Source organism: Drosophila subpulchrella, chromosome X (genome assembly GCF_014743375.2).
Source record: "Drosophila subpulchrella strain 33 F10 #4 breed RU33 chromosome X, RU_Dsub_v1.1 Primary Assembly, whole genome shotgun sequence".
NCBI classification, from domain to species: Eukaryota; Metazoa; Arthropoda; class Insecta; order Diptera; family Drosophilidae; genus Drosophila; species Drosophila subpulchrella.
The window spans coordinates 29,449,898-29,473,729 of record NC_050613.1 but is presented as its reverse complement, the minus strand read 5'-3'; the positions used below and the strand labels follow the sequence as shown (position 1 = coordinate 29,473,729).

Genomic DNA, 23,832 nt, shown 5'->3' with positions numbered 1-23,832 from the left:
AACAAATATTGACATTGACTGGAATGAAAAAAGCATTCACAGTAGACTTACTTCTTAATCTTAAGGGAAGAAAGGATGTGTGGTTTCCCTGCGACAATGGAGAATTCCTGAGGAGCATTGTCCTTTTCAAAAGAGATTAACTACATATACTTAAGGATTACATATAAGGTTAAAGCAGCCGAAAACTGTCGTGGAGGTTATTAAAAAAGAAGAACAATCTGAACTAGGCGAATTTGGTTATGTCAAAAACAAAATTTGGACATATCATATATACAACAAAATTTATTAACCAAATTGACCACTATATTAGTTTAATGGACCCAACTCATTGTCAATTTAACCAATGGAATAGTTAGTCTTACGTTATACGTAAACGTATCAAAATTAGTAATGTGGTTATTAAATAGAGTAAATCCAAACCATTTAATATAAATTTTTCAGATTTAAATGCCAATTGATTGGGAATTTAATTAATTTGGTTGGTATCATCTTTTTTTTTCGAAAAATTTTCAATAACTAAATTTTTCAGCTTTAAATGCCAATCGAATGGAAATCTAATTACGAGCTCAACGTGGTAACACATTCCTTATTCTGACCTCCTATCGCAATTTGTCGACCAAAATACTGATTTTTTAATGAATAGGGAGTACTATTTCTTGACGAAAAATACGTTATTTTTAAGCGTTTTTAAGTCGTAATTTAGTGAAATCGAGGGGCATAACTAAAAGCCCGCCTGTTATGAGCAGCCAACAACCAAGGCTATCGATCCCTATCACTTTTCGGGAAATTAATTTTTTGACAAGTTTTCGCATTTTTTTAAGGGGTTGTATCATCTTTTTTTCGAAAAAATTTCAAAAAAAAAATTTTTTAGATTTAAATGCCAATCGATTGGGTATTTAATTACGAGCTCAACGAGGTGTCACATTCCTAAATCTGACCTCCTATCGCAATTTAGTTAACTATATCCCCCATATATTGGGGGAGTTCTCGGAATTTGGAACACCAAATAGCAGATAAGTGGCAGTTCTAAAGAGGAAGACTAAGAACTAAAAGTAAAGGAAGATGGCGCGTGCTAAGGAAAGGGGATGGGAGATTGATTTTTTCAGGGAATGAGGGCCGGCAACAATGTTCTATGAAGTGTTTTCTTGAGTGGTTCTGCCTTATCCACCGCTTTTCCATGCTCTTGTTTTTTCTTAAGCGGCTGCCGCTATGTTGACTATAAATAACAATGGTATCATGACTCCAAATTAAACGTCGCAGGAGAAAAAGAGAGTGGAAGCGAGTACGGTAAGGACCGAGCGGGAGGCTGTTTGCCCAAGAAGAAGTCAAAGAAGCACAAGAAAACAAAATATATTTTTCTGAATTTCAGTTTGTGTGTATTATACGACGCTTGATATGAGTGGCAGAAAAAAACAGGGGGATGCAGGCCAGTGGAAGATATGGCTAAAAGGGGGCGCACTCTGTTTGAGTTACTGCACATATTGAGTGATATTTACAAATCGCCCGAGAAAGTAAGCAAATTTGTTAGCCGGGAAAGGTGAGAAAATATGGATCTGAATTTATAAAGAGTATATACTGGAGTAAATCATGATTTTTTAATAAACTTAATCCTTTCCAACTAACGACCTCCAAGAAACTCTGAAAATGTCTTAATTATAAATAAACAGATAAGTCGTCTATTAAGGGGGGTTTATTATTGAGTTTATTAAGGACTATTTAGGCAGCAAAGCAGAAAGTGAGTCATCAAGTTGCTCCTCATGCTCTCCTTCCCCGGGCCTTTTAGGTCCGGCTATAACGGCCAAGTGCCGTTAGTCATCTAACTACCATCGTCCTGAGAACCCCTCTTGACTTACCCAACCCAACTTAGTTGCGTCTGCTCATTAAGTCATAAAAACAGGATGTATACTTAACCAGAGAAGTTAAAAATCTACACTGCATATGTATTTATGGCAGTTTGGGATAGAGCTGCAATCTGGCAAATTCAATTCAAATTTTATTAAAATGCACGCTTATCTTTTTAGTGTGTTCTGCTTTTGGAATTTGTTATGCTGAGCCCATTTTGCAGGCAGCCACCAGTAACTAAACCTATTTTCCCCACCCTATTCCTCCGTTCCTAGCTCCATCTATTTTTTTCTGTTTGACAGAATTCGATTGTGCGTTAGGACATGGTATTGTCGGGAATTTCTCTACACTTCTTTTAAAGTATTTCTTTAAAATAGGACTTACGGCAATATGTGCGATTTATGTTCAGTGGAAGGCATTGCAATTTGTTAGGGGCTCAGTGCCCAGTGTGCAGAAAGCAATTTAAATGTCCTTTTGCATTATAATCAAATGCCCTTTAATCACTTTTCCGCTTTTTGCAACAGACGTAGACTTTTTTTTGGCAAAACAAGGCGGGGAAGACAAATTCTCTTTTTGGACCAATAAATTCAGGATTCTCGTATTGAAAATGTAGTCTCTTTTATGAAGGCGTTTTATAACTCGATCGGAAACTATTTTAAGAAAAGAAAATGCAAAACATAATATAATATATGAGCATTTAATACCTCATGTATTTTTCCTATGATTTAAAACTAATGGCGTAATACGTTTAATAACCTTATTAAATTAAATACAAATCTGAAGTAAATTTCGATAACACGATTTGACCTGTCCGTTTGCGATAGAATTAGTATACGATGATTTAGGCCGAAAGATGAAAGTCATGATGCTTTACAAATACATGTTTGACTAAAACACTTTTCAAATACTTAACCATTACCAAATCTATGAATGTTTCCCCATAAATTCGTTTTACAAAGCGCCACTCCAGTGCCGGTCGCAAATCCAATAACGAAAATTGCCAGGATTTACCTGTCTGGCTGACAGGTCTGAGATACAAGCCAGCTGTGTCTGCGAATATAGAAAACGCATTTAGATCAAGTCATCTTACTGTCTCAGCTTCCAGCCCCTTTCTCTTCTCTTAGCCGACTCCTTTTTGTACTTTGTTTGTTTTGGGGGCTCAAAGTTTCATGCTCGTAAATGCAGGCAATTCATTTGTTTCATGTAAGCACAGAAAAGAAACGGGGGAAAAGCAGTCGCCAATGCACAAGTTTTCCTTGTCTGAACTTTGCCGTATGGGCCATTAAATAAGCCACTGCCAACGGTCCCTTAGCCTTAAGTTTTTGTTTAAGCGGATTAGGCGCAGCCTGATTTCATAGCCCAAGTTCGACAAAAGTTGCTCAGTTTTTTTGTGATGCTCCTCTTTTTTGTTCGTTTGAGATTTAAACGCTTTAACAAGTTTTTCTTAAAACTCCGGTTCCCTCTAAGTTTTTTGCCCAGGCGGTTTTGAAATTTCGTTTTGTTTCATTACCATTTTTGCATACTTCGTTTTTTATGTTTTTAGACTCCGTGCATGTCCGTATCTTTTGTATATTGTATTCCAGGTACAGAAATGGAGCTCCAGGTGGAAAACAAGACAGAGCTTCGCCTGCTTTAGCCTGCCTTATTTCGGCGGAACCTCGATTTATTCACCTAAGCCAAATATTGATCTTGTCCCTTTCTAACTGTTTACCAACACTTTCCTTACCCCCTTGTGGGAGAACATTAAACAATATACCCATTTTTGGTACTCAATCCCGGCTGGCAACTAAAAATGTAATAGGAACCGCCACTGACGAAAAAAAGGGTAGGCATAAATATAGCCTTGTACCTTCTGAGTTAGGTTCTTTGGGAGAAATCCGGCTTTTTGGGCTGACTCTCTAGCTGAACCTTCTTCTCAACTGGCATCTTAAGCCTTGACCCCACTACCCTTGAACAACTTACGGCTTTGTTAAGTTTTCAGTTTGATTTCCGGCGTGCCAAATAAAGGAATTTCCTTCATGTCTCCTTGTCCGCCTTAGTCTTGATTTCCGTGGCAGATGCACTACTTGCAAATTGTTGTGTAACCTTAAAAATATTTATTTCCATAGACATATCCACCAATACTGTTCCATACTGTCAAATGTCTCTAACTGGGCAACTTTATACAAACGCCCTATGCACTCGGAAAGCTATTAAAAGCTAAAAATCTTGCACTCCTTGTATTTTTCCAATATGTGAGTAAAAGTCGCTATGTATTAATTTATCTTGACGATAGGTTATTATATTTCGGCTATTATAGGATATCTTAAAGTTGAATTTTTTAAATTTACAAAACCCTTTTCTTGCAGTGCTCTTTTAGCTCTATTAAAAACCAACAGTCTTGCACTTTTTATATTATTCTAAAATGTTAGTAATATCTATTTAGTCACAATGTATACTGTAAGTTCTTATACTTCGGTTATTATAGGATATCTTAAAGTTGATTTTTTTTTAAATTTAGAAAACCCTTTTCTTGCAGTGCTCTGAGGATTCCCTTTTTCATTTGCCTGCTTGACTACCCTTGGCGGGTGTCATGTGCAACCATTAGACCCTGCCCTGAACTTTGTCGTGGCTTAGTGTGAATTTAATTTAATTTGTAAAACTTTTTCTTTTTACTATTCTGTTTTTAGGTGCGTGCCATGGAGCAGCGTCTAAGTGAATGGCCCAAGCCACCGTCCCAACAGCCCCAGCATCCGCATTCGCATCCGCACCAACCAGTGCCCAGTAATCTGCAAGAACAGCAGACCAGAAGCAAGTCATCTCCGAGTCATCAGGTCGGAGGAGCTACGGCACCAGGATCAGCGGGTTCAAGTGCTCCGCCCACCCAAGAAGCAGAAAAAACCATTACTTCTCTGGAGATCCAAGTGGAGGAACAGAGACAACTGCGACTCCATGACGCACGACAAATCGAAGCCAAGGCTGCCAAGATCAAAGAGTGGGTAAACAACAAGCTCCGAGATCTTGAGGAGCAAAACCAGTTGCTACGTGAGCAGAACGTCAAGTGTAATCAGCAGTTGGAGCTCCTCAAGAATCACATAGCCAATCAATCGCAGCGGCATAGTATTGTAGGTCCGGTGCGAAACAGTCTTAGCCTAGACGTTCAGGATTTCGCCGGGTCCGGATCCAATCCCGAGCATCGGAGGAGAAGCGAAAGCCTAGATCCCCAGGAGATTATTGGCCGACCCCTCACTACTTCATATCCCCATCACCAACATAGGAGAAACCTCTCGATGGAACCTCAAGAACTGGAACGAAATCTGGTGGCTGCCGTCGATGGCCTATCCCTCGCACCACTGTCAAGCATCTCCAGCAAAGCTCCCGGAGGAGGATCAGCTGGATCGGGGGGAGTTCCCAGACCAGATAGTTCCGATACGGATACAGCCCATGATTACGCTGAGATTTACACTCCATCCTGCGAAAAGCTACCCGCTTGGATGAAAAACAATCCAGCTCTTATGACCAGTGGCGGGAATTCCAGCACCACCACAACCACAACCAGTGAACTGGGCGTGCCACGACCACCGACTCCGCCCCTGCATCGGTTTCCCAGCTGGGAGGCCAAGATCTACCAAGTGGCCAACGACGGACTGGCGGGAGCTGGAACGGGTACAAGTACCGCGGAGAGTACGGCCATCCAGGAAACAGATATCCAAGAGGGAACGGGAAGCACTCTGTCCAATGGCCGGCGATATGTTCACAGTCATGGATCTGGGACTGGGGATGGGAACGGCACCCTGGGCAGTACACCGGGAACCCCGCTGCCGCCTTCGAGGCAACAACAAACTGCCAGCGGCGGCTTCTGTGATATATCCGTGCCCGTCTACGCAACAGTTAAGGGTCGAGCCTCGCAGATCCGCTCGATGCCATTTACGGGCGATTCGAGCGATGACTCCAGTGACGGTGAGGACCATGCGGTGATGCTTACACACCACTCACACAACTCCTCGAGCACAGAAAACACGGAGACCTCGACCTCCGGCAGTGCGTCAAGCCCCTCGAAGAGCCTGAAGACCTCCTCTAGTTTAAGTCCGGCCAAGCGAAGTGGTTCTGAGAGTCCTAAGAACGCAAAGGCTCGTGGTATGTACCATGGATAGTTTATTGAATATTTTTTCCTATAAACATATTGCGTAACGTATCCCCGATTAGTATGTTACCCTTCTAACTTAAACTAAATATAAACTAAACACCAACTAACTCATATGGTTGAAACTTGATACCCCTTAGTTTCCAAGCTTCTTGCTTCTAAATCCTACTGCCCCAACTCGTGCGCCACCCTTAAGTGCCCTCTAAATTTCCCACATTAGTAATACTGTCCCTATCGGATTTTCAGCTCTCCTCCATCCCGTTTCCTAGAAGAAATGTTCCGAAATTAACAAAAAAAACTAATCTGCTCTAACAACTTGCGATTCTAACCACTTCTGCCCATCAATCAACCATCGCCGACCGAATAACCAAATAACCGCCTTTAACCTTTAATCCATAACCCGCAGTCCACATCCAACCATGCACATCCACCACACAGTCCAGCCACACCAACCAACATATTCAACTGCAATCTTACCAACCCCACACACTGCCCCACAACAATCATAATCACCAGTTCGGGGCCTACACCCGGGCGCCCTCGAGTGGGCAGATAACTCTACCGCGCCTCCACAGGGGCCCGAGGCACGGCCACTCCCTCCAGCCCGCCAACGCCCCCTCACTCCTCCAGCACATGCGTGGCACAGTAATTTCAGATCTCTCCTTTGAATCAGGCCTATCGGACGACTACGCCCTTCCCCCCGACGCCGTATCGGAGTCCACATGCATGGACGCCTCGATGCCGTCATTGCTGATGCGACAGTCCTACGTAGATTCACCAAGCAAAAAGATTGAGTCGCTGGAGAAGGTAAGGTAACAAACCGTCCATAAAGTGTCATACCCATTTGCCGCTGACTCTTTTTAGATGGGCCACCTGGCCAAGTTGGGTGGTAAGTTGAAGACTTGGCGCAAGCGCTGGTTCGTTTTGAAAAACGGATCCCTCAACTACTGGAAGAGTCAACACGACGTGCAACGGAAGCCCCAGGGTCAAATCCAACTGGACGAGGCCTGTCGAATAAATCGGGCGGAAGGAGCTTCCACCTTTGAGATAGACACGGGCAAGAAGGTATACTACCTCACGGCGGACTCGCACGCCACCATGGACGATTGGATCCGAGTGCTACAGAACGTGCAACGAAGGAATGCCACCAAGCTGCTGCTGAGTCGCGATGACCAAAAGCCCACAGTGCAGGGTTGGGTGACCAAGGTAAAAAATGGCCATCCCAAGAAGTGTTGGTGTGTGTTGTTAGGCAAGATGTTCCTTTACTTCAAGGCTCCTGCTGAGACGGTAAGGACGCATTAGGATACCAATAGCGAATCGTTATAACCTTATTTGTCTTACTCCTTGAAGAATCCGCTGGGTCAGATCAATATGCGCGATGCTCGAGTCGAGGAGGTGGAACACGTCTCTGACTCTGATTCCGAGGAACGAGAGGACGCCGCCCAGGATCAGGCTAGACTTACTGTTGCCATCTTTCCGGCGCACCAGGGACCAACCTACCTGATCCTGTCTGGCAAACCAGAGCGAGATAACTGGCTCTATCACCTTACCGTCGTTTCTGGCGGCGGACCAAGTGCCGGCACACAGTACGAACAGCTCGTACAGAAGCTCATGGAGACCGACGGCGATCCTAGTGAGTCCTTACATGCAAATAACAGATTCGATTAAGTCCCTTAAATAATTCACCTAATTTGCAGACTGCGTTCTGTGGCGCCATCCTATTCTGCTGCACACCAAAGACACCATCACGGCCCCGCTCTCATCTCTGCACACGGAAACGATGCAGCCGGAGGCCATTAAGCTCTTCAAGGTGAGTCGGTGCTCGCAATCGAGACCTTTGAAATCTGTAAAATACTTCCCTCGTCCTCCATAGAGCATTCAGCTGTTCATGTCGGTGGCGGTCAACCAGCCTGGCATCGACTACCACGTGGTGCTCGCCCAGAACGCTCTGCAACATGCTCTGGATATGCCCGAGCTGCAGACGGAGATGATCTGCATCCTAATCAAGCAGACCTCCCGCCACATTGGCCAGAAGCTCAGTGTCGGCGTCCAGGTAAACAAGAAGCTGGGCAAGCAAACGCGCGTAAGTTTTTCAGTTGCAAAGCTTCTTATGTTCCCTGAAAATCATCCCTTCCGAAACCTGCATCCCCCTGGAAATGTTTAGTTGTTTTTTTGTGTAGAAATTCCTCCCGAAATCCTCACTAACAACTTGCAATAATAGCCCAAGAGAGTCTCGCAGAAGGTGGGAAACTGTGCCGAAGTACAGTCATCATCCATGTCTCTAATAAGTATTCTTTTCTTTGCGATCATTGCCTTCCTATAAAAGCTTTGCTTCAAGGAACGAACGCTTCATACAAAATATCATAACTAAGCATACTAAATATTATGTCATACAAATAAAACAAACACTATCAACTACAGTATCATTTATGTAGATATGCATGCCAACCTAACTTAATAATCAACTAAACCTAGCCAATAGTTTGTGTTTTTGATTACTTTTTTCAGTTTTCAGATTTCTGTTAGTAGCAAACAGACAACAAATTTCCCCCATAACTGTCAGAAATGTTTCTGTATGTATTCATATATAGCTTTCAGTACGTCACTGTATAACTCTCTATAAACAGCTCATTGTTTAAAGTACTTGCTGTAAATTTTACAAAACCAAATGTAAAATAAATGAACCACCAAATCACTTAACCACTGACATAACACTTAATTACACATCAGCCACATATCAAAATATATTGATAACATTTACCCGTGCTGGCGAACAAAACTATCTTGTTTGTATTTTGTTTAAGTTTTTAGAGTTTCAATGGCTTTTCTTTTTTTATAACATCTTTATATTTTGCTTTGAATGTGCTCTTTGTGATTAACCTTTGTCTCGTTATACTTTGCATTACGCTTCTTAAACGAACATAACGAAGCGTATAGCGTAACACAATACAGCCAACAGAAAACATCAACCACAAAACAGACAAAAATCACACCGCCAAATAATGATGAGTGAAAAATTGATCCGAAAATGTTCTCTGGCTTCTTCTTTTTCCCATATTTTTGTTGCCTTGCGTTGCGTTTCGATTCAAACGTTGCGTTTCCGTTGAGTGTGTTTCGTTTCGCGTGTAACCGATCCGAACCGAAACCAACCCTAAATGTTTTCCAACACTGTACGAATGACCGACCCCGAAATTTACAGCAACTATTGTTGTGCGCCACCCAAAGCCTATTCACCTGTGATACCCAACAGGCGGGCCACGCCCAAGCCAACGGCAGTTCGCCCACCTCCATACAGGTATGCGGGGAAATTTATAGTCTTACTAACTACTTTACAATAACATTCTACCAGTCAACTTTTCTGTACTGTAACATTCTTTGTTGTGCGAGTACAGTTGCGTTCGATTTCCGTAGTGACGTAGTTATAACTTTCCGAATCCACTTCTTCTAACTTGAACTCTAACCCCCTGAAGTTAAATTGTATCCGAACTTATCTCTGAATGATTCCATCTGCAGGCTCCTGCTGCCACGCCCATAATAGACTGCAAGAGCAACCCGCCCGCCTACAGCTTTGTCCAAGGCTGGCAGCTCCTGGCGTTAGCCGTATCCCTCTTCGTTCCGCGCTCGAGTCGCCTTCTGTGGTACCTCAAGCTTCATTTGTCCCGGAATGCGGATACCAAGACGGAAACGGGCAAGTATGCCGCCTACTGTGAGCGTGCTCTGGAGAGGACCCTGAAAAACGGGGGCCGGGAGACGAAGCCTTCGCGGATGGAGGTGCTGTCGATTCTCCTTAAGAATCCGTATCACCACAATCTGCCGCATGCGATTCCCGTGCACATGATGAACACCACCTACCAGGTAACATGTTGGGTATTCCCCCAGGCGCTATCAGTTTCTCACTGAAATCATCCTACAAATAGGTGGTTTCCTTCGATGGCTCCACTACCATCGAGGAATTCCAGGCCACCTTGGCTCACGAACTGGGTACTAGAGATGCAAGTAATGGGTTCTGCCTGTTCAGCGATGATCCGATCGAGAAGGACCTGGAGCACTACCTAGAGCCGCTGGCGAAGCTGTGCGACGTGATCAGCAAGTGGGAGACAGCGTTGCGGGAAAAAGGTTCAGGCAAGTTTGAGAATTCTCGGGTGATCCAATTGAGCTACAAGAACCGTCTATACTGGAAGCACACCATCAAGTGCGAGACGGACAAAGAGCGCTTGCTTTTATGCTACCAAACCAATTCCCAGATAGTCCAGGGCCGATTCCCTCTGTCCAGAGAACTGGCTTTGGAGCTATCCTCGCTGATGTCGCAGATCGACATGGGTGACTACTCGCTGGAGAAGTCGAGAGATGTGGGTGTGGGCCTAAAGGGTCTAGACAAGTTTTACCCGTATCGCTATAGGGACGCCCTGGGTGCCGAGCAACTGAAGGATGTGCAGGAGCTGCTGGTCTCTAAGTGGATGCTGCTTAAGGGTCGCTCCACCTTGGACTGTGTGCGCATTTACCTCACCTGCTGTAGGAAGTGGCCTTATTTCGGGGCCTGTTTGTTTCAGGCGAAGCCAAGACAAAGTCCAGAATCCAACAGCGCCACGGCAACTACTCCGGTTGCTTGGTTGGCAGTAGCGGAAGATGCCCTGAATGTCCTTGAGCTGTCCACAATGGCCCCGGTGGCTCGGTATCCTTATAGTTCTGTGATGACCTTTGGCGGCTGCCAGGATGACTTTATGGTAGTAGTGTCCCACGATGATGGCGGAGGTTGTGAGCAAAAGCTTCTATTTGCAATGAGTAAGCCCAAGATCTTGGAAATCACGCTGCTCATAGCGGACTACATGAATGCTCTGGGTCACACAGTCCCCGGAACTCCCCAGATGAACTCCCTGACCCGGAATGGATCGCATCGCTCGCTGAGAGCCTCCCAGCGTCCGGCCTTAGCTGGTGGCTCGGCAGTGGCCACAGGGTTCTCCACGAATGCCACTACCACGGCTCACAACACGCTCAATTCGCATGCGACGCACACGCTTAACTCAAACCACTCGCACACGCTAAGTAGCTCTCATCACGCCGGGGGAGGAAGTCAGCCGGGCACACTGAGTTCGGGTCACCATCAGCACCACCATCACCAGCAGCACCACCAGCCTGATATACTAAAGAGTACGCCGGATCATCAGAGGGTCAAGTAGAACTGATTAGAATCTCAGGAGGGACATTAATAACAAAGGATCATGGACAGAAGGATACTAATAAAACGATGATTCCTCATGGAGCAAGGGTGACGGAAAAGAGTATCATGGATCTTTGCTGAAGGATCCCGCATTGTACATAAACGAGGATCGCAGCTCAACAGACATACATATACAACTAAACAGATACATATGCAACAGCCTAGTGGCAACAATTATATACATAACGATAGATGGATAACGATAGCGATAGCAGTAGAGAGACGACTTAGCCTGATCGGCCTGAAATGGACCTTATTCTTCTTGCGCACCATTCACTGATGTTTTTTCTGAGCTAACAACGGTACTCGTACTCTAAATTTAAATTGTAAACAGCAGCAAGCATATACATACAATTTAATTTTTTTTTTAATAGTCCTAAGACCAACGTACCCGAATGCACGAGGTATGTGAAAAAACGTGAACAGAACCGGTTGACTTGTTATTTTCCTATTTTTTTTTTCTTTTTCTTATTTTTTACCAACAAACAAGCAACCACATTGCAAAACACACCAATATATATATTATAATTCAGTGTTCTCGCTCTTCGATGACTTGTAATGAATCTCAATTTGTAATTGTCCCTCCATGCGCAAAACTGCCTTTTGAATTTGTAGTTGTCAGAGCCAAGAACGTGAAAAACAAAAGAATACAAACAAAACAAGCCAAAAACAAGCGAAGTAGAATTAGCAGGAACCAATCGAAAAATCAAGCAAATATTTTGTAAAGGATTTTTAAGCCTAGTGCAGGACGACCATCAACCAAGCATCCCCATTTACATCTAGATATTTACAGATACCCCCCAATTCGTATGGTTTCCGCTTCAACTCGAGCAGCGATTTTATGGTCGACGTATTTAATTTTTAAACGCGTTTAAGCCTGTGCAAAGGCTAGATGTATACAAAAAATTCACTCACCAGAGCTTCAGCAGAATTATAACATACATATATACTTTTTACGTTAGATAAACACTCTCCCCAATTAATTATTGCCCACTTTTTTACACTGCCCCCCAGAAGCATATGCATTCATATAGTTATATAGAAAGGGTATACATGTAATCGGATTCGATATTTAACAAAATTATATACACCAAATTAACGATATAACAGTGTTTATGGTAACAGCTCATTTTTTTCCTAACTGTAAAGATTTGATATTACAAATTTATATGCGCCGAAGAGCAACGAAAACTGAATCTAAACGGGAGAACCGAGCATCTCATTGGGAAAGAATCGAATATCGAAGGCTTGCAAGTGGATATAAACTATATAGGCGAATGTATCACATCACACTCCAGTGAAATGAAATATATATAAAGGGAAATTAACGATTAAAACTAAACCAAAAATGCACCGTCGTTTTTACTGTTTCGGGTTCCTGGGTATTGTAGCATATGTATATATATATCGCAGAGTTATGTCTTTTTTTAAACAATGTAAATTGATTTATTTGCCTTAATTTTATACATATAAATTGCCTAAAACTGTTATCGTTTCTTTTCTTTTCGTTTTCCTTGCTATGTTTTTGCAGTTTGTATCAATCATCCCCGCCGGATTCGCTATGCAGGCTGAATTTATCGGCACAGCGGTTCCATCTACGATCTAGACATTTATACACACACACACGGATCGGAGTTTATAATTTACAGATTTGGGTCGTCGTCGCTCGACTTGGCTCAAAGGTCGGCTAAATTAAACTCGATTCGTAATCAAACATGCAGAAAACCTGCGTAAACTAAGGGAGCGTAGAGCGAAATGAAATGGGCCAGGGCCGGGAATTAATAGTAAATGGAATCCAAGACCGTAAATAACACAAAGGTAAGTTAATATTAAAAGTTAAACAAGCCTCGGGAGCGGTGCGCGTGTCAAGGTGTTTTGTTTTTAAATTTTTGTTGTTGCCTGATTATGAATCCTATATGGGTGTGTGTAGTGTGTGCATTCTGGAGTACAAGTGTATGCGTAATTAAATGTCGTTTGGTCTTGCGTCTATGACGCTCAACATGTAACGAAGAACGCAACCCTCCAAGTGGTCTAGAGCCAAACACACGGCTGGATCTGCTAGCGAATATTACAGAACCCAGAAGTACATAATAAACACTAGGAATATGATGCCAACGGCTGCCGCCTTCACGTACATGGACTTGCGGTTGAGCAGCTTGGCGTCCTTCTTGTACTTTTGCGACATCATAGACAGGTTCTGGGTCTTCGTGTCGAGTTCTGAAAGGGGAAACAGTTTATAATGAGAGAGCGCTGTTTAATCCTATGTTGTTTAAATATCTCTGTTCGAGTTAAAATAGTCGTGGAGTGGGTGCTAAACGCATAGCTTATCTGACAGTTACCTGCCAGTACAGTGCCACGTTGAAGCACGTCGTCTATGTTTTGGACCATGATGCGCTGCACATCCTGCAGTTGTGTGTTGATGCTGCTGATGTTTCGTCTGCGGTCTGTCAACTGCTTTTTCGCCTTCTGTATGTACACGTCGAACTCTATGAATGCATACGGCCGCGTCACTGAGTTGACCCGCCGGCCATAGTTTGCATGGAACTCCTGAGCCAGGTCCTCAAGGTAATTAAAGGCCAGTCGCTTAGAGTACATTTTGTCCACCATTACCAGGTAGCAGACGTCGTTCTCGATTAGGTAGCTGCAGGGAAAGATTTTGAATCATTTAATTGGCCTTCACATTGCATTCGTTTTTACGGCGGCAAGCATTTCATTAAGTTCACATGAAATTGCGTGGATAAATCATAAGCTTATATAGCTTATGAAATTCCGTCTTTACCGATAGCTGATGTAAAATCTTTTACTGAAGAATGTGAATAGGTGGCTTTAGTTTCAACACGAAATCCAACATGATTATGCTTATGGATTTAGAGATTGCTGAATAAATGCCAAAATAACGCATGCTCTTTTAGGAATTGTTGGCTACTTACTGGAATAGGTATGGTCCTGTCTCGATGCTGCTCCGGGCTGGGGAGTGTGTGCCGAGCTTGCGGAAGAGCATCTTGGCTTGATTTTGATAGTCCAGTATGCTGCGGCCGCTCTGAAAGTGAAAGTGCCTGAGTTGCGGAAGCAAAACGATTTTGAAGGTGATGGTGGCTACCTGCTCGTCATCCTGCATGGTACCCACTAGAGGGAGCCCGTCGATGACCCTAGCTATCATGGTCAGCAGCGCCATGATCCTGGTTACGATTATCTGTGGAATTGGTTTTCAATCGTCTTGGCCACGGCTGCACTTTGCCGCTGCCTCCTCCCGCTGGTCGCTACTTATTTACGATGTGGCTCCAATTCAGTCCAGTCCAATGGGTGAAGTTTGAGTCAGGGCGTCCCAGTCTTCCTTCGATTTTACAACTCAGCTGATCGCAGGGTGTATTCTGCACTGTTCCTCCGATTTCCCGTTTTACTGAATGGACTTTTGGCAAATTAGCCCCTGGTACGTCGTTCGATGGTACCACAAATCTATGTTGCAACGTCGCGGGCGGCGGGCGGATTGGATGGGATTGGGGGTTTCTGTAGATGTTTGTCCAAATATACCAGCCAAAATACCAATACCACGTCATCGGTGTGACCACGATAATATACCGCAGATGTTAAAAAAGACTACAAATCCTGAACGGTCACCCTAATGGGAAAATATACCAGCTTGTAGACGTCTCATTTAAAATATATGTATGACCATTTTTTAACCCTCATATGTACTGCAATTAAAATAAGTTGTTCTTGTTTTTAGGGTGAATTTTCAAATACTGTGTTTTTCTTAAGGTTACCCAAAACCCTGTCTCTGTCTGATCATATTATTCGCATTTGAAACCCTAATTTAATATGGCATACCTTTCATGTAGTTTATTTCTCTATAATTTAATAGAGGACAATTTTGTATTTTAGACCTTAAATAAGCATAGCTCTAAAGAATTGGGGTTTAAATTTCCTTATGTTGGATGAATTCAATATAGCCCAAAAGTTTTGTGCAGTATTTCCCTTTTTTGCTGCAATAAAAGTTTAAATCTTTAAGGACGCTGCGAGTATGAAGTCTTGAATGGGAATGTCGAACCTTGATCCTCGATCCACGTTAAGAAAAGTAGTCATTCCTGTTTGTTATTTGAATTATTAACCAACATAAATTGGAATCCCTGGCATGCCGTACTATTTTCGTGTACCAACTGCTTAAGACGGTTACGCAACGCTTTTAAATTGACTCGCGCAGATGGAGGAAGTGCATCCGAACCGATTGAATTGCTCAGATGCTTCCTCGACAGCGGGCTGCCCAAAAGTCGGTGACCAATGTAAGCCCAACAGGTTTCGCCCGTAGTGGCCATCCATAGTTTTCCACATCCACGTCCCATTTTTGGCCCGAAAAGGAAAAGTGGTTCACCCGCGAAACCGGACTTCAAGCAGGGCTGGGCAATTAAACTACTTGTGGTACTAGGAGGTGCGTAATAAGTTTTAGGCACTGAACAAATTTGAAGTAAATATTTGCACTTTAAAATACTAGTACTTGAAAATTCTGAGGTGGGGGGTTTTCATGTTTATGTGGGGGGGGAAACTTTGAAATTTTAAATTAAAATAATAATTAGGTATGAAAATCATGTTTAGTTTTTGGTGGGGGGAGGGGGAGGTAGAATCCTCCGTTCCCCTCCCACTGGATCCGCGTCTGCATTTAATGGATGCTAAAATTGAGCATTCGGAGAGTCCACCTACCCCTAATTTTCACCGTGTATCGGTTCATCCACCGCCAAACGCGGGCGCTTCCGTTGTGTTGGATTTCGCCGCCTTCGTCTTTCCTATGGATGGAGAGAGATATATAAGAGGCTGCTCCGCCCAAAGACTTCACAATACAAAGTCAGTCATGATCGGGACACATCGTGCAACGTTGCTAAGTCTATTATTGCACATCCTGTTCAATAAGCTAGCCGGCCAGCAGGTCCTCCTCGCGCGTCCCCAGAGATCCCTTTTCGAATCTCCGCTGAACCACGTGGAGCACCTACCTCCCTTGGGCTGGAATAGTGTGGGCGGCGGATTCGGAGCTGGCGAGTGGGCCTACAGTCCCGTTGGGCTAGGCCACATGAGCAAGGATGAGCTGCTGACCCTACTAGAGGCCTGGAAGGAGGTGGAACAGGAATCGGCTACGACGACCACAGCGCCGCCAGCGGAGACCACCACACGCAGAACACCTCCTCCGCCACCGCCACCTCCTCCACCACGCCCCATTCCCATTCCAATTTCCATTCCCATGCCTGCTCCGGGTCTTCCATCTTTTTCCCAATCGCCATCCGGAACCCCCATTACAGTCCAGCTCCCAGCTTTTGTGCCTGTACGCCTGGCTGCCGTGTTTACTCCGCCTTCCGGTGGAGCTGATGCGGAAGGAGCTGATGATGGTGCTCCGCCTTCTCCCGAAAGCGGAGATGCTGGAGGAGATGACATGGTCCCTGATGACGTGCCAGATGACGATGCCACTCCTCGTCTGTTTCGTTTTATGCCCATGCCAGTGGTTCGAGCCAGAACCCACTCCCATTCACAGCCCAGGCAGCAGTTTGTGGTGAGGAACACTCTGGACAGCGTAGATGCGGGCACTGCTCCGGTCAGACAACAGGTTAAGCCGGAAGTCAAGCCCAAAGCGAGTGCATATGCAGCTCCTCTGTCCATTCCCAAAGTTCCTAGCCACCCAGCTCCCATTTTCCGATCCAGGTAAGCAGAAACCAAAGCGACTGGAATCACCCAGCTCATTCCCGGAAGTCGCCCTAGATTTGGCATGCCTCCGCATCTGGCCAATGCACGCTTCGAACTGGTGCCCTCCTCACAAGTCATCGGCGACTGGCGGGAGTGATCCTGTACCTCAACTACCTGATTCCATAACCAAAAGAGAAGAGTTCCCACCAAGGAACCAAGCAACTTCCGAAGGAGGCTTCCATGCTGGATTATCCCCACTGCCTCTTATACTTACTTGTAACATATTTTTTTTTTTGGGCCAAAATACAATATGCAATTAGTCATAGGTAAGGAACTTACCTTTTTATTGTTGTTAATGTTGTTTAACTTAGGCGAACTATCCTAGTAAGCTCGTTGCTTTTAAGGCTACATTTTAATATGATCATTAAGACTTATACATATTTCGGTTGTAAAACCAACACTATTCCTATTCAAACATATCATTCTAAGCGAAAGAAAGCTTGGGAGTATTGTGGAGGTATATTCTCTTTTTCTAAAATAAACAATCAATTCAATCACGTAGTTTCGCTTTAACACATCGACTTCGGAACATTATATATATATCATCACAGTTCTTATATAACTTCCAGTCAAAACAGGGACAGAAATCTCTAGCAAAAAAAAGTATATATAAATTGATGTACAAGAAATTCCTATGATGTTTGGATCCGAATCCTTTGATGCTCTCTGCGGCGTGGGGGTCCCGCGTCCGAACTTCCAGCGGCTGATTGCATACGTAGAGCCCAACGAAGGTGGCCACGAGGAGAATCTGGAGATGCAGGTATGGCACCGGCGGAAACGAAACTCCGCCAGTGCATCTTCGATCAGCGAGACGCGCATGTGCTGTCCAGAGGCCTTTGTGCGCGCCACCGTCGTAGAGGTGAATCCGCAGACAGGACAACCAATGACACGGGGTCTCACCTTCCACCGCAGTCTGTGTCCCACAGTCCTGCTACCTCACTCATCACTCAGCCGGCGGTCTAAGGTCATGGACATCTGTCAGGAGCGGCTGAACCAGGAGAAGTGCCCTACGCTAGACAAGAAACCAACCTTCACCAAGCTGGAGGTTATCTGGCAGTGTCCGGACCGGTCTCTTCAAAGAGTACGTGCTCAAATGGCTTTCAGTTGCGAGAAGCTTTTGGAGAAGGGGTTTTATTCCATCCAGGTGCACCACAAGGCTCTGCAGACGGAGGAGGAGCCGAGAAAACTGACCCTGGACAAAGCTACCTCCGTGGGCGGCTTCTCCCGCTCAATTATCGGAAATAAGTACGCCAAGGAACATCTGTTGAAAAATAAAGCCTATACCAGAAAAGCCAGCTGTGTGCAGGAACACACAAGGGTTCCCAGCACGGAGGTCCGTTCAAACCTGCCTGCTTTCGACGTGGAGCTCAGACGATTGCTGACCCAGTACGGGGTGTCTGCCTGCCAGCTGACCAAAATGCTGCAGCGGTTCGTCATAAAAGAGCTGCCCGGAGACCAGGCAGGGACTCAGTCCTTGAACATACGGGAGACGGAGCAGAATGCCAGGAGCAGGAGAAAAATTCAGCGATTTAGCGAGCCCAGTAGCGACAAGGATAAAGATGGATCGGGCTACTCTGGCGACGATGACAGTGATGCAACAATCACCGGCGGTAAGGATGTAGAACACCAGGTTGTGCGGAATCCGGATTTAGTAGCTCCCAATCGCTCACTGAGCTTCATCTTAGCCACGGATTCCCAGGAGATCAACGACCTGTCCACGGCGGCAGGCTTAACGGCTGCCTTTGTCCGGCGGCATAAGTGCTTCCAGCTGCTGGCCAGGCAGTCCAGGAGCCAGTCACCGCCCTAGAAAAGTCCATGTATGTAATTGTCAGTTATAAATTATAGAGTGAATTAGTAATTAAAGTTTAGTACGAGCAATCTGGCCTTGAAGGCATCTGATGACATTGCTCTTGCCATTTTCAATTTATCTAAGTTCACCACACTATTACATTTGAAACAATCGACTATCGATAACAACCACAGCTGTTCGATCTCTGCCACGCTGACCAACACTGGATCCCATTTTCCAACATTGCCAGACCGTCGGTGAAAATAAGAACACGTCGAGAATTGTAAATGGATTATCCGCGAAAATAAGGAAGTAAAAGGGTCAAGCTTTGGTGGCAAAACACAGTGAAGCAAGTGCAGGGAAATTTAGAAGAAGCCCCAAGTTCGAGTCGCCGGAAATCCGCACCCCCTGCTTGCTCTACGTGAAAATCTCCCGACTTGGCAACCTCGCCGTTTTTCCCGCCTTTTTCTATGGCGAGTATGGATATAAGTTAATAATGATATAAATATATCTAAATTTAATCCCTTCCCGGGGTCGTGGGTAATCGCAGCAGTGTTTGTTCTTTTTTGTCGCTTAAATTATTGTTGTGCTCTGCTTCCAGGTGGGTGTATCTCGCACACACACATAAACACGCGCGCGCACACATCGATAACTAGGCCTGTCGTTCTTCGGTATCGGCAGGCGTTATTATCGATATGATATGCCCCAAGTCGTTTCGGCGGGAAACTATATTATTTATATAATTTAATGTAATATTTATACGATAATTAGTTACATGTCCATGAGGAGCGAAGCGGGAAGAGCAGCGCACACCGGCAGCCACTAGGAAAAGTCAGCGAGAAGTCCTCACCGCCCACAGCAACGTTCCGGTTTCCAATACCATACCGCCTGTGCCTGTGCCGCGGTGGAAAAGCCAGCCGGGAAAACAGCCGCAGCCATGAGTGAGCCCGAGCCGCAGGAGCTGGGCGCCGAGGTGGTCAGCGGATCGGTGGCGACCAGCGACGATGGCCAGGAGATGACCAAGGCCAAGTATACGAACCTGTGCCGCGAGCTCAACATGGACCGCCAGACAGAGCTGCAGGGCTACCAAATGTACCATGAGGTGTCCCAGAGGTGCTCCTTGGAGGTGAGTAGCGGTGAGAACAGGAACAAGACCGATGGACGAAACTAACTTTACCCCCTTCCTCTTCTTACAGGGCGAGTCAATTCACTGGCTGTGTTGTGCCTTGTACGCCGCCTGCCGAAGGTCCAGCACGCCCACAGTGATTGGCCAGGACGCGGTAGTCAGGGGCAACTGCGTATCCTTGAATAATTTGCTGCGCTGCTGCCAGATGAGGTGAGTTTGGGCTGTGCCAGCTCCTCCAGCATTCAACACCCTGCCTTAACCGTTTTTCCAATCATAATCCGTCAGCATATATGACTTCAAGACAAAGATCAAGCAGTGGTGCGACATGGCCAACCTGCCGCAGGAGTTTGTCAATGAGATCGAGGTCCTGGACCGCAAGTTCAGCATCACATTCACCCTGTACAAACGTTTCCGCACCATTTTCGACAAGATATTTTCGTGTCCGCCCAACGAAAAGAAACATTCGAAGTACATGTGCGTATATCACCCTGTGTGCCCCGATCCCGTCACTTTAAAGTCTCTTTTTTGAAACAGCTCTCTGCATGGTAACCATGCCCATGGCAAGTGCTCATATATAAAGCTGGACGACATCTGCTGGCGCCTGTTTCTCTGCGCAAAGAACCAGAAGCCTAGCAACACCGTGGACCTGGTTACCTCCTTTAACCTAATGATCTGCTGCATCGATCTGATATACAACAATGTGCTGGCCGAGAAGCGCACCGATCTCATCAACCAAAAGTTCGAGGGTCTGCCGAGCAACTGGATTGAGCTGGACTTTCGTCACAAGCCGCACTGCATTTTGGCTTACTTCTGTGACATGACTGAAGAGGCAAAGGCCATGAAGGCCACCACCTTCCGGCAGATCATGTCGAGCTTTTTTCAGACTTCGGTGGGTGTGATACACTGTCTTTGCGCCTCCTTAAGCCATATAATTGTCCTGTATCTACTTTGCATAGACCATCTACGGAAGTAAGGACACAATGCTGGGCCTGCTGGCCAACGAGAACTTCGAACGAAACCTCAAGTCTCTCAACATTAGCTATGAGCAATACGTCCTGAGTGTGGGCGAGTTCGACGAGCGCATCCTAAGTGCCTATGATGCTGGAGACCACACTGGCCTCAGCGACCAGTCCCTGCGTCCGCCAGTCACCCCGCTCACCCGCAAGCAAGACCTGCCTGCTCAGCCGTTGATGGCTGGCGACAAATTTGAGCCAGTCCGCAACGCCACTAACAACGTAAAGCAGCTAAGCGCCTTCGGACGGATTACCGAACCCACGGACTTCGTCAAGTAAGTAAGCCGGGAACTCGATTCTTGGTTCTTGAGTTTGGAGTTCCTCAGGAATACTTGCATCTATAGAAAAAGGGAAAGCAGTTTTCTATCCCTTATTTGTATACTAATTTACTTTATATTTTTCATTTATATGAACGCAAAGTATGCCTTAATGATTAATTTATGCCAATGAGTACAAATGTTTGTACCAGTTGTATGTCCGTCCGTATAAACATCGAGATTCTGGAAACCATAAGAGTTAAAGATTCGGGACTTAACATGCATTTTCTAGTGGTGCATACACAGTAAATCTTTGTATCAGCCGAGTCCCAGGCGTAGTTCAAGTTATAATTAAAATGCACTTATATTGTCAATCCGTATTGACTATAGCCATATGGAGTATTTTACGATCGGTAACAAAAAGAGGGTAACAAGTAAAGTAAATCTGGTTGTCGAGAGGCACTCGAAAAAGCGGTCCTTCTTGGTTTTACTTAAAAATGACTTTCAAATCGAACTATAGTAAGTAGTAATAATAATATAGTAATAAAATACTATTTTGTCAAATTACATATATATCACACTATATAAACCGTTCTATTTTTTTTAGGCAAGCTGGCGAAGAGGTAATAGCCAAGCTGCTAAACATCATCGAAGAGATTAAGCAGAAATTTCTCGCCAAGTATCCGTCTACGGAGGCAAGAAGCCGTTTCCGACTGGCTAAGTCCTTCTACTTCTACCTGCTCGATCAGATCCTGCAGGCGGAAATCCGAAACAAGCCCGACATCGATCTCAAACGATTGCTGGTACAGAAGATTTCGTTGGACATCTTTAACATCACGCTGATGGCCTGCTGCGTGGAGCTGGTGCTGGAGGCCTACGAGACGGAGCTCAAGTTTCCGTGGGTGCTCGACTGTTTCAGTATTAGTGCGTTCGAGTTCCAGAAGATTATCGAGATCGTGGTGCGGCATGGCTCGCACGAGGGCTGTCTGAACCGTTCGTTGATCAAGCATCTTAACTCCATCGAGGAGACGTGTCTGGAGCGGCTGGCATGGGCGCGGGACTCGACAGTCTGGGATATGATCGCCTCCGCCCCGCCTCCGCTGCCCACGTCGCTCGTGGTCAACCGCGACCGCTCCGCCGGCGCTTTGCAGATTTTCCTGCGCAAGGTGTACCTGCTTGGCTGGCTACGTATTCAAAAACTTTGCTCGGAACTGGAACTCTGCGAGAAGACGCCCGAGTGCATCTGGCACATCTTCGAGCACTCTATTACCCACAAGACGGACTTGATGAAGGACCGCCACCTCGATCAAAATATCATGTGTGCAATATATATCTACATAAGAGTGAGTAGCACTGTCTCTGTCTGATTCGCTGGCTTATATAATAGAAGCATAGATTTAAAGCAAAACTTTTATTAATCGAAATGAAGTTTCTCGTAAAATGTTAACTCCCATTTTACGAGAAACTTCATTTCGACTTTGAATCAAAAAATGAAAAAAAAATTTAAAAAAACACTTCATCCATGCTTAGCCAAAGATCCCCCAAGTTGTATACCATGTTACCCATCCAATCCTACCTTACAGGTAAAGCGTATGGAGGACCCCAAGTTCAGTGACATTATGCGGGCATATCGCAACCAGCCGCAGGCGGTAAACAGCGTCTACCGCGAGGTGTTCATTGAATTCAACGATGACGGCGAACCAAAGGTGAAGGACATCATTCAGTTCTATAACAACATATATGTGCCGAAGATCCGGCAATTCGCCATCGAATACCTGAACGTAACACCGGACGTGAGTGGCCGGACCTCGGACCTGCTGCTCTCCCCGCACCCGAAGGAACGGGCCGCCCAACCCAAGAAGGTCACCCAGAACCACTCTCTCTTCGTGTCGCAGATGCCTAAGAACGAGATCCAGCAATCTCCCAACCAAATGGTCTACAGGTTCTACCACAGTCCCGCTAAGGTAGCTAAGCATTTATCACAATTTTAATGGTGGAATGGAGAGGAGATCAGCAGATCGGTTACCAATTCTTTACGGATTACCCAAAATATGGTCTGCTGGTTTGCTTACACTTCAGTTTTACTGTCATTTCTATTGATTAATCCAAATTTTTTCTCTATTCCCACAGGACCTCCAGCTAATGAACGAAAAGGTACGCGGGGGCAAGCGCATGCTCAGCTTCGGGGACGAGCCCGGATTGGGTGGTATTACGGAGACGAAGCGCCTGGTGCGAGAACTGCCGCCGCACCTTAGCCAGATTAAGGCTGTGATGGACGACCGGGAACTGCAGACTGCTGTGCCGGCGGAGGGGAGCGGACAGGACGCAGGGGGAGAACACGAGACATAAACACGGGGCTTTAGGGGCAGCTTAGACTTAAGGCTATTACAACACAAAAACTAAACAAATCCGTCGCCGAAGGCCACTCTTTTTACACGCTGGCTCCTCCGGCGCACGTTCGACTATTTTATGATTGTTTTTTTTTAATTAATAACTCTTAGTATGACATTTTAATTTAAAACCAACCACAACCAATCGTACGCATCTCTTTTGTAGTTTTTTCAACGCCAACCAACCAGAATTCATACGCTAACCATACAATACATGTAAACAACCAATACTTGAAAGGAATTTTAGTAAATACCTGAACACACACATCCATCGGTCGCAGCTCCTTTCGATCCATTCCGGAAATCCGGCGATCAGGATCTAGGTAGGCCGCGGTCAATAACAAATAAAA

General features: G+C 45.2%; 5 protein-coding genes across 20 annotated transcripts in view; 4 read left to right on the top strand and 1 right to left on the bottom strand.

The window, feature by feature from the left end:
• Positions 1-12,845, top strand: part of LOC119557834 (uncharacterized protein CG43867) — a 108,926-nt gene extending 96,081 nt beyond the window's left edge. For 3 of the 13 annotated variants that reach the window (XM_037870797.1, XM_037870806.1, XM_037870809.1), the window contains 9 exons: positions 4,512-5,958; positions 6,372-6,772; positions 6,830-7,252; positions 7,316-7,598; positions 7,663-7,775; positions 7,839-8,048; positions 9,165-9,260; positions 9,479-9,820; positions 9,883-12,534. In XM_037870797.1, the coding sequence (XP_037726725.1) occupies positions 4,512-5,958; positions 6,372-6,772; positions 6,830-7,252; positions 7,316-7,598; positions 7,663-7,775; positions 7,839-8,048; positions 9,165-9,260; positions 9,479-9,820; positions 9,883-11,142 (4,575 nt within the window). In that variant the 3' untranslated portion in view covers positions 11,143-12,534. Of the gene's footprint in view, positions 1-4,511; positions 5,959-6,371; positions 6,773-6,829; positions 7,253-7,315; positions 7,599-7,662; positions 7,776-7,838; positions 8,049-9,164; positions 9,261-9,478; positions 9,821-9,882; positions 12,535-12,714 lie in introns of those variants that run through there. The other 10 variants (XM_037870802.1, XM_037870808.1, XM_037870801.1 and 7 more) reach the window with 8 other exon arrangements.
• LOC119557836 (vesicle-trafficking protein SEC22b) lies at positions 12,606-14,712 on the bottom strand. 2 transcript variants are annotated; one of them, XM_037870814.1, is made up of 4 exons: positions 14,284-14,707; positions 14,114-14,223; positions 13,523-13,824; positions 12,606-13,400 (listed from the first exon to the last, which is right to left on the bottom strand). In XM_037870814.1, the coding sequence occupies exons 1-4, from the start codon at positions 14,356-14,358 to the stop codon at positions 13,252-13,254; spliced, it is 636 nt and encodes a 211-aa protein (XP_037726742.1). In that variant the 5' UTR covers positions 14,359-14,707; the 3' UTR covers positions 12,606-13,251. The 2 variants fall into 2 exon arrangements, with proteins under 2 accessions (XP_037726742.1, XP_037726740.1); XM_037870812.1 differs by having other exon boundaries at positions 14,114-14,712.
• Positions 14,713-15,788: 1,076 nt separating this feature from the next.
• Positions 15,789-17,218, top strand: LOC119556897. The gene is made up of 2 exons (XM_037869379.1): positions 15,789-16,865; positions 16,923-17,218. The coding sequence occupies exons 1-2, from the start codon at positions 15,841-15,843 to the stop codon at positions 17,002-17,004; spliced, it is 1,107 nt and encodes a 368-aa protein (XP_037725307.1). The 5' UTR covers positions 15,789-15,840; the 3' UTR covers positions 17,005-17,218.
• A 171-nt stretch (positions 17,219-17,389) lies between these two features.
• On the top strand, positions 17,390-19,601 carry LOC119556896. 3 transcript variants are annotated; one of them, XM_037869378.1, is made up of 4 exons: positions 17,650-17,766; positions 17,820-18,724; positions 18,891-19,173; positions 19,468-19,601. In XM_037869378.1, the coding sequence occupies exon 2, from the start codon at positions 17,875-17,877 to the stop codon at positions 18,712-18,714; it is 840 nt and encodes a 279-aa protein (XP_037725306.1). In that variant the 5' UTR covers positions 17,650-17,766; positions 17,820-17,874; the 3' UTR covers positions 18,715-18,724; positions 18,891-19,173; positions 19,468-19,601. The 3 variants fall into 3 exon arrangements, with proteins under 3 accessions (XP_037725305.1, XP_037725304.1, XP_037725306.1); XM_037869376.1 differs by having other exon boundaries at positions 17,413-18,724; XM_037869377.1 differs by lacking the exons at positions 18,891-19,173; positions 19,468-19,601 and having other exon boundaries at positions 17,390-18,537; positions 18,593-18,800.
• On the top strand, positions 19,368-23,607 carry LOC119556894 (retinoblastoma family protein). The gene is made up of 8 exons (XM_037869375.1): positions 19,368-19,822; positions 19,893-20,032; positions 20,108-20,296; positions 20,357-20,711; positions 20,779-21,110; positions 21,700-22,435; positions 22,676-23,056; positions 23,223-23,607. The coding sequence occupies exons 1-8, from the start codon at positions 19,634-19,636 to the stop codon at positions 23,439-23,441; spliced, it is 2,541 nt and encodes an 846-aa protein (XP_037725303.1). The 5' UTR covers positions 19,368-19,633; the 3' UTR covers positions 23,442-23,607.
• Positions 23,608-23,832: the final 225 nt, after the last annotated feature.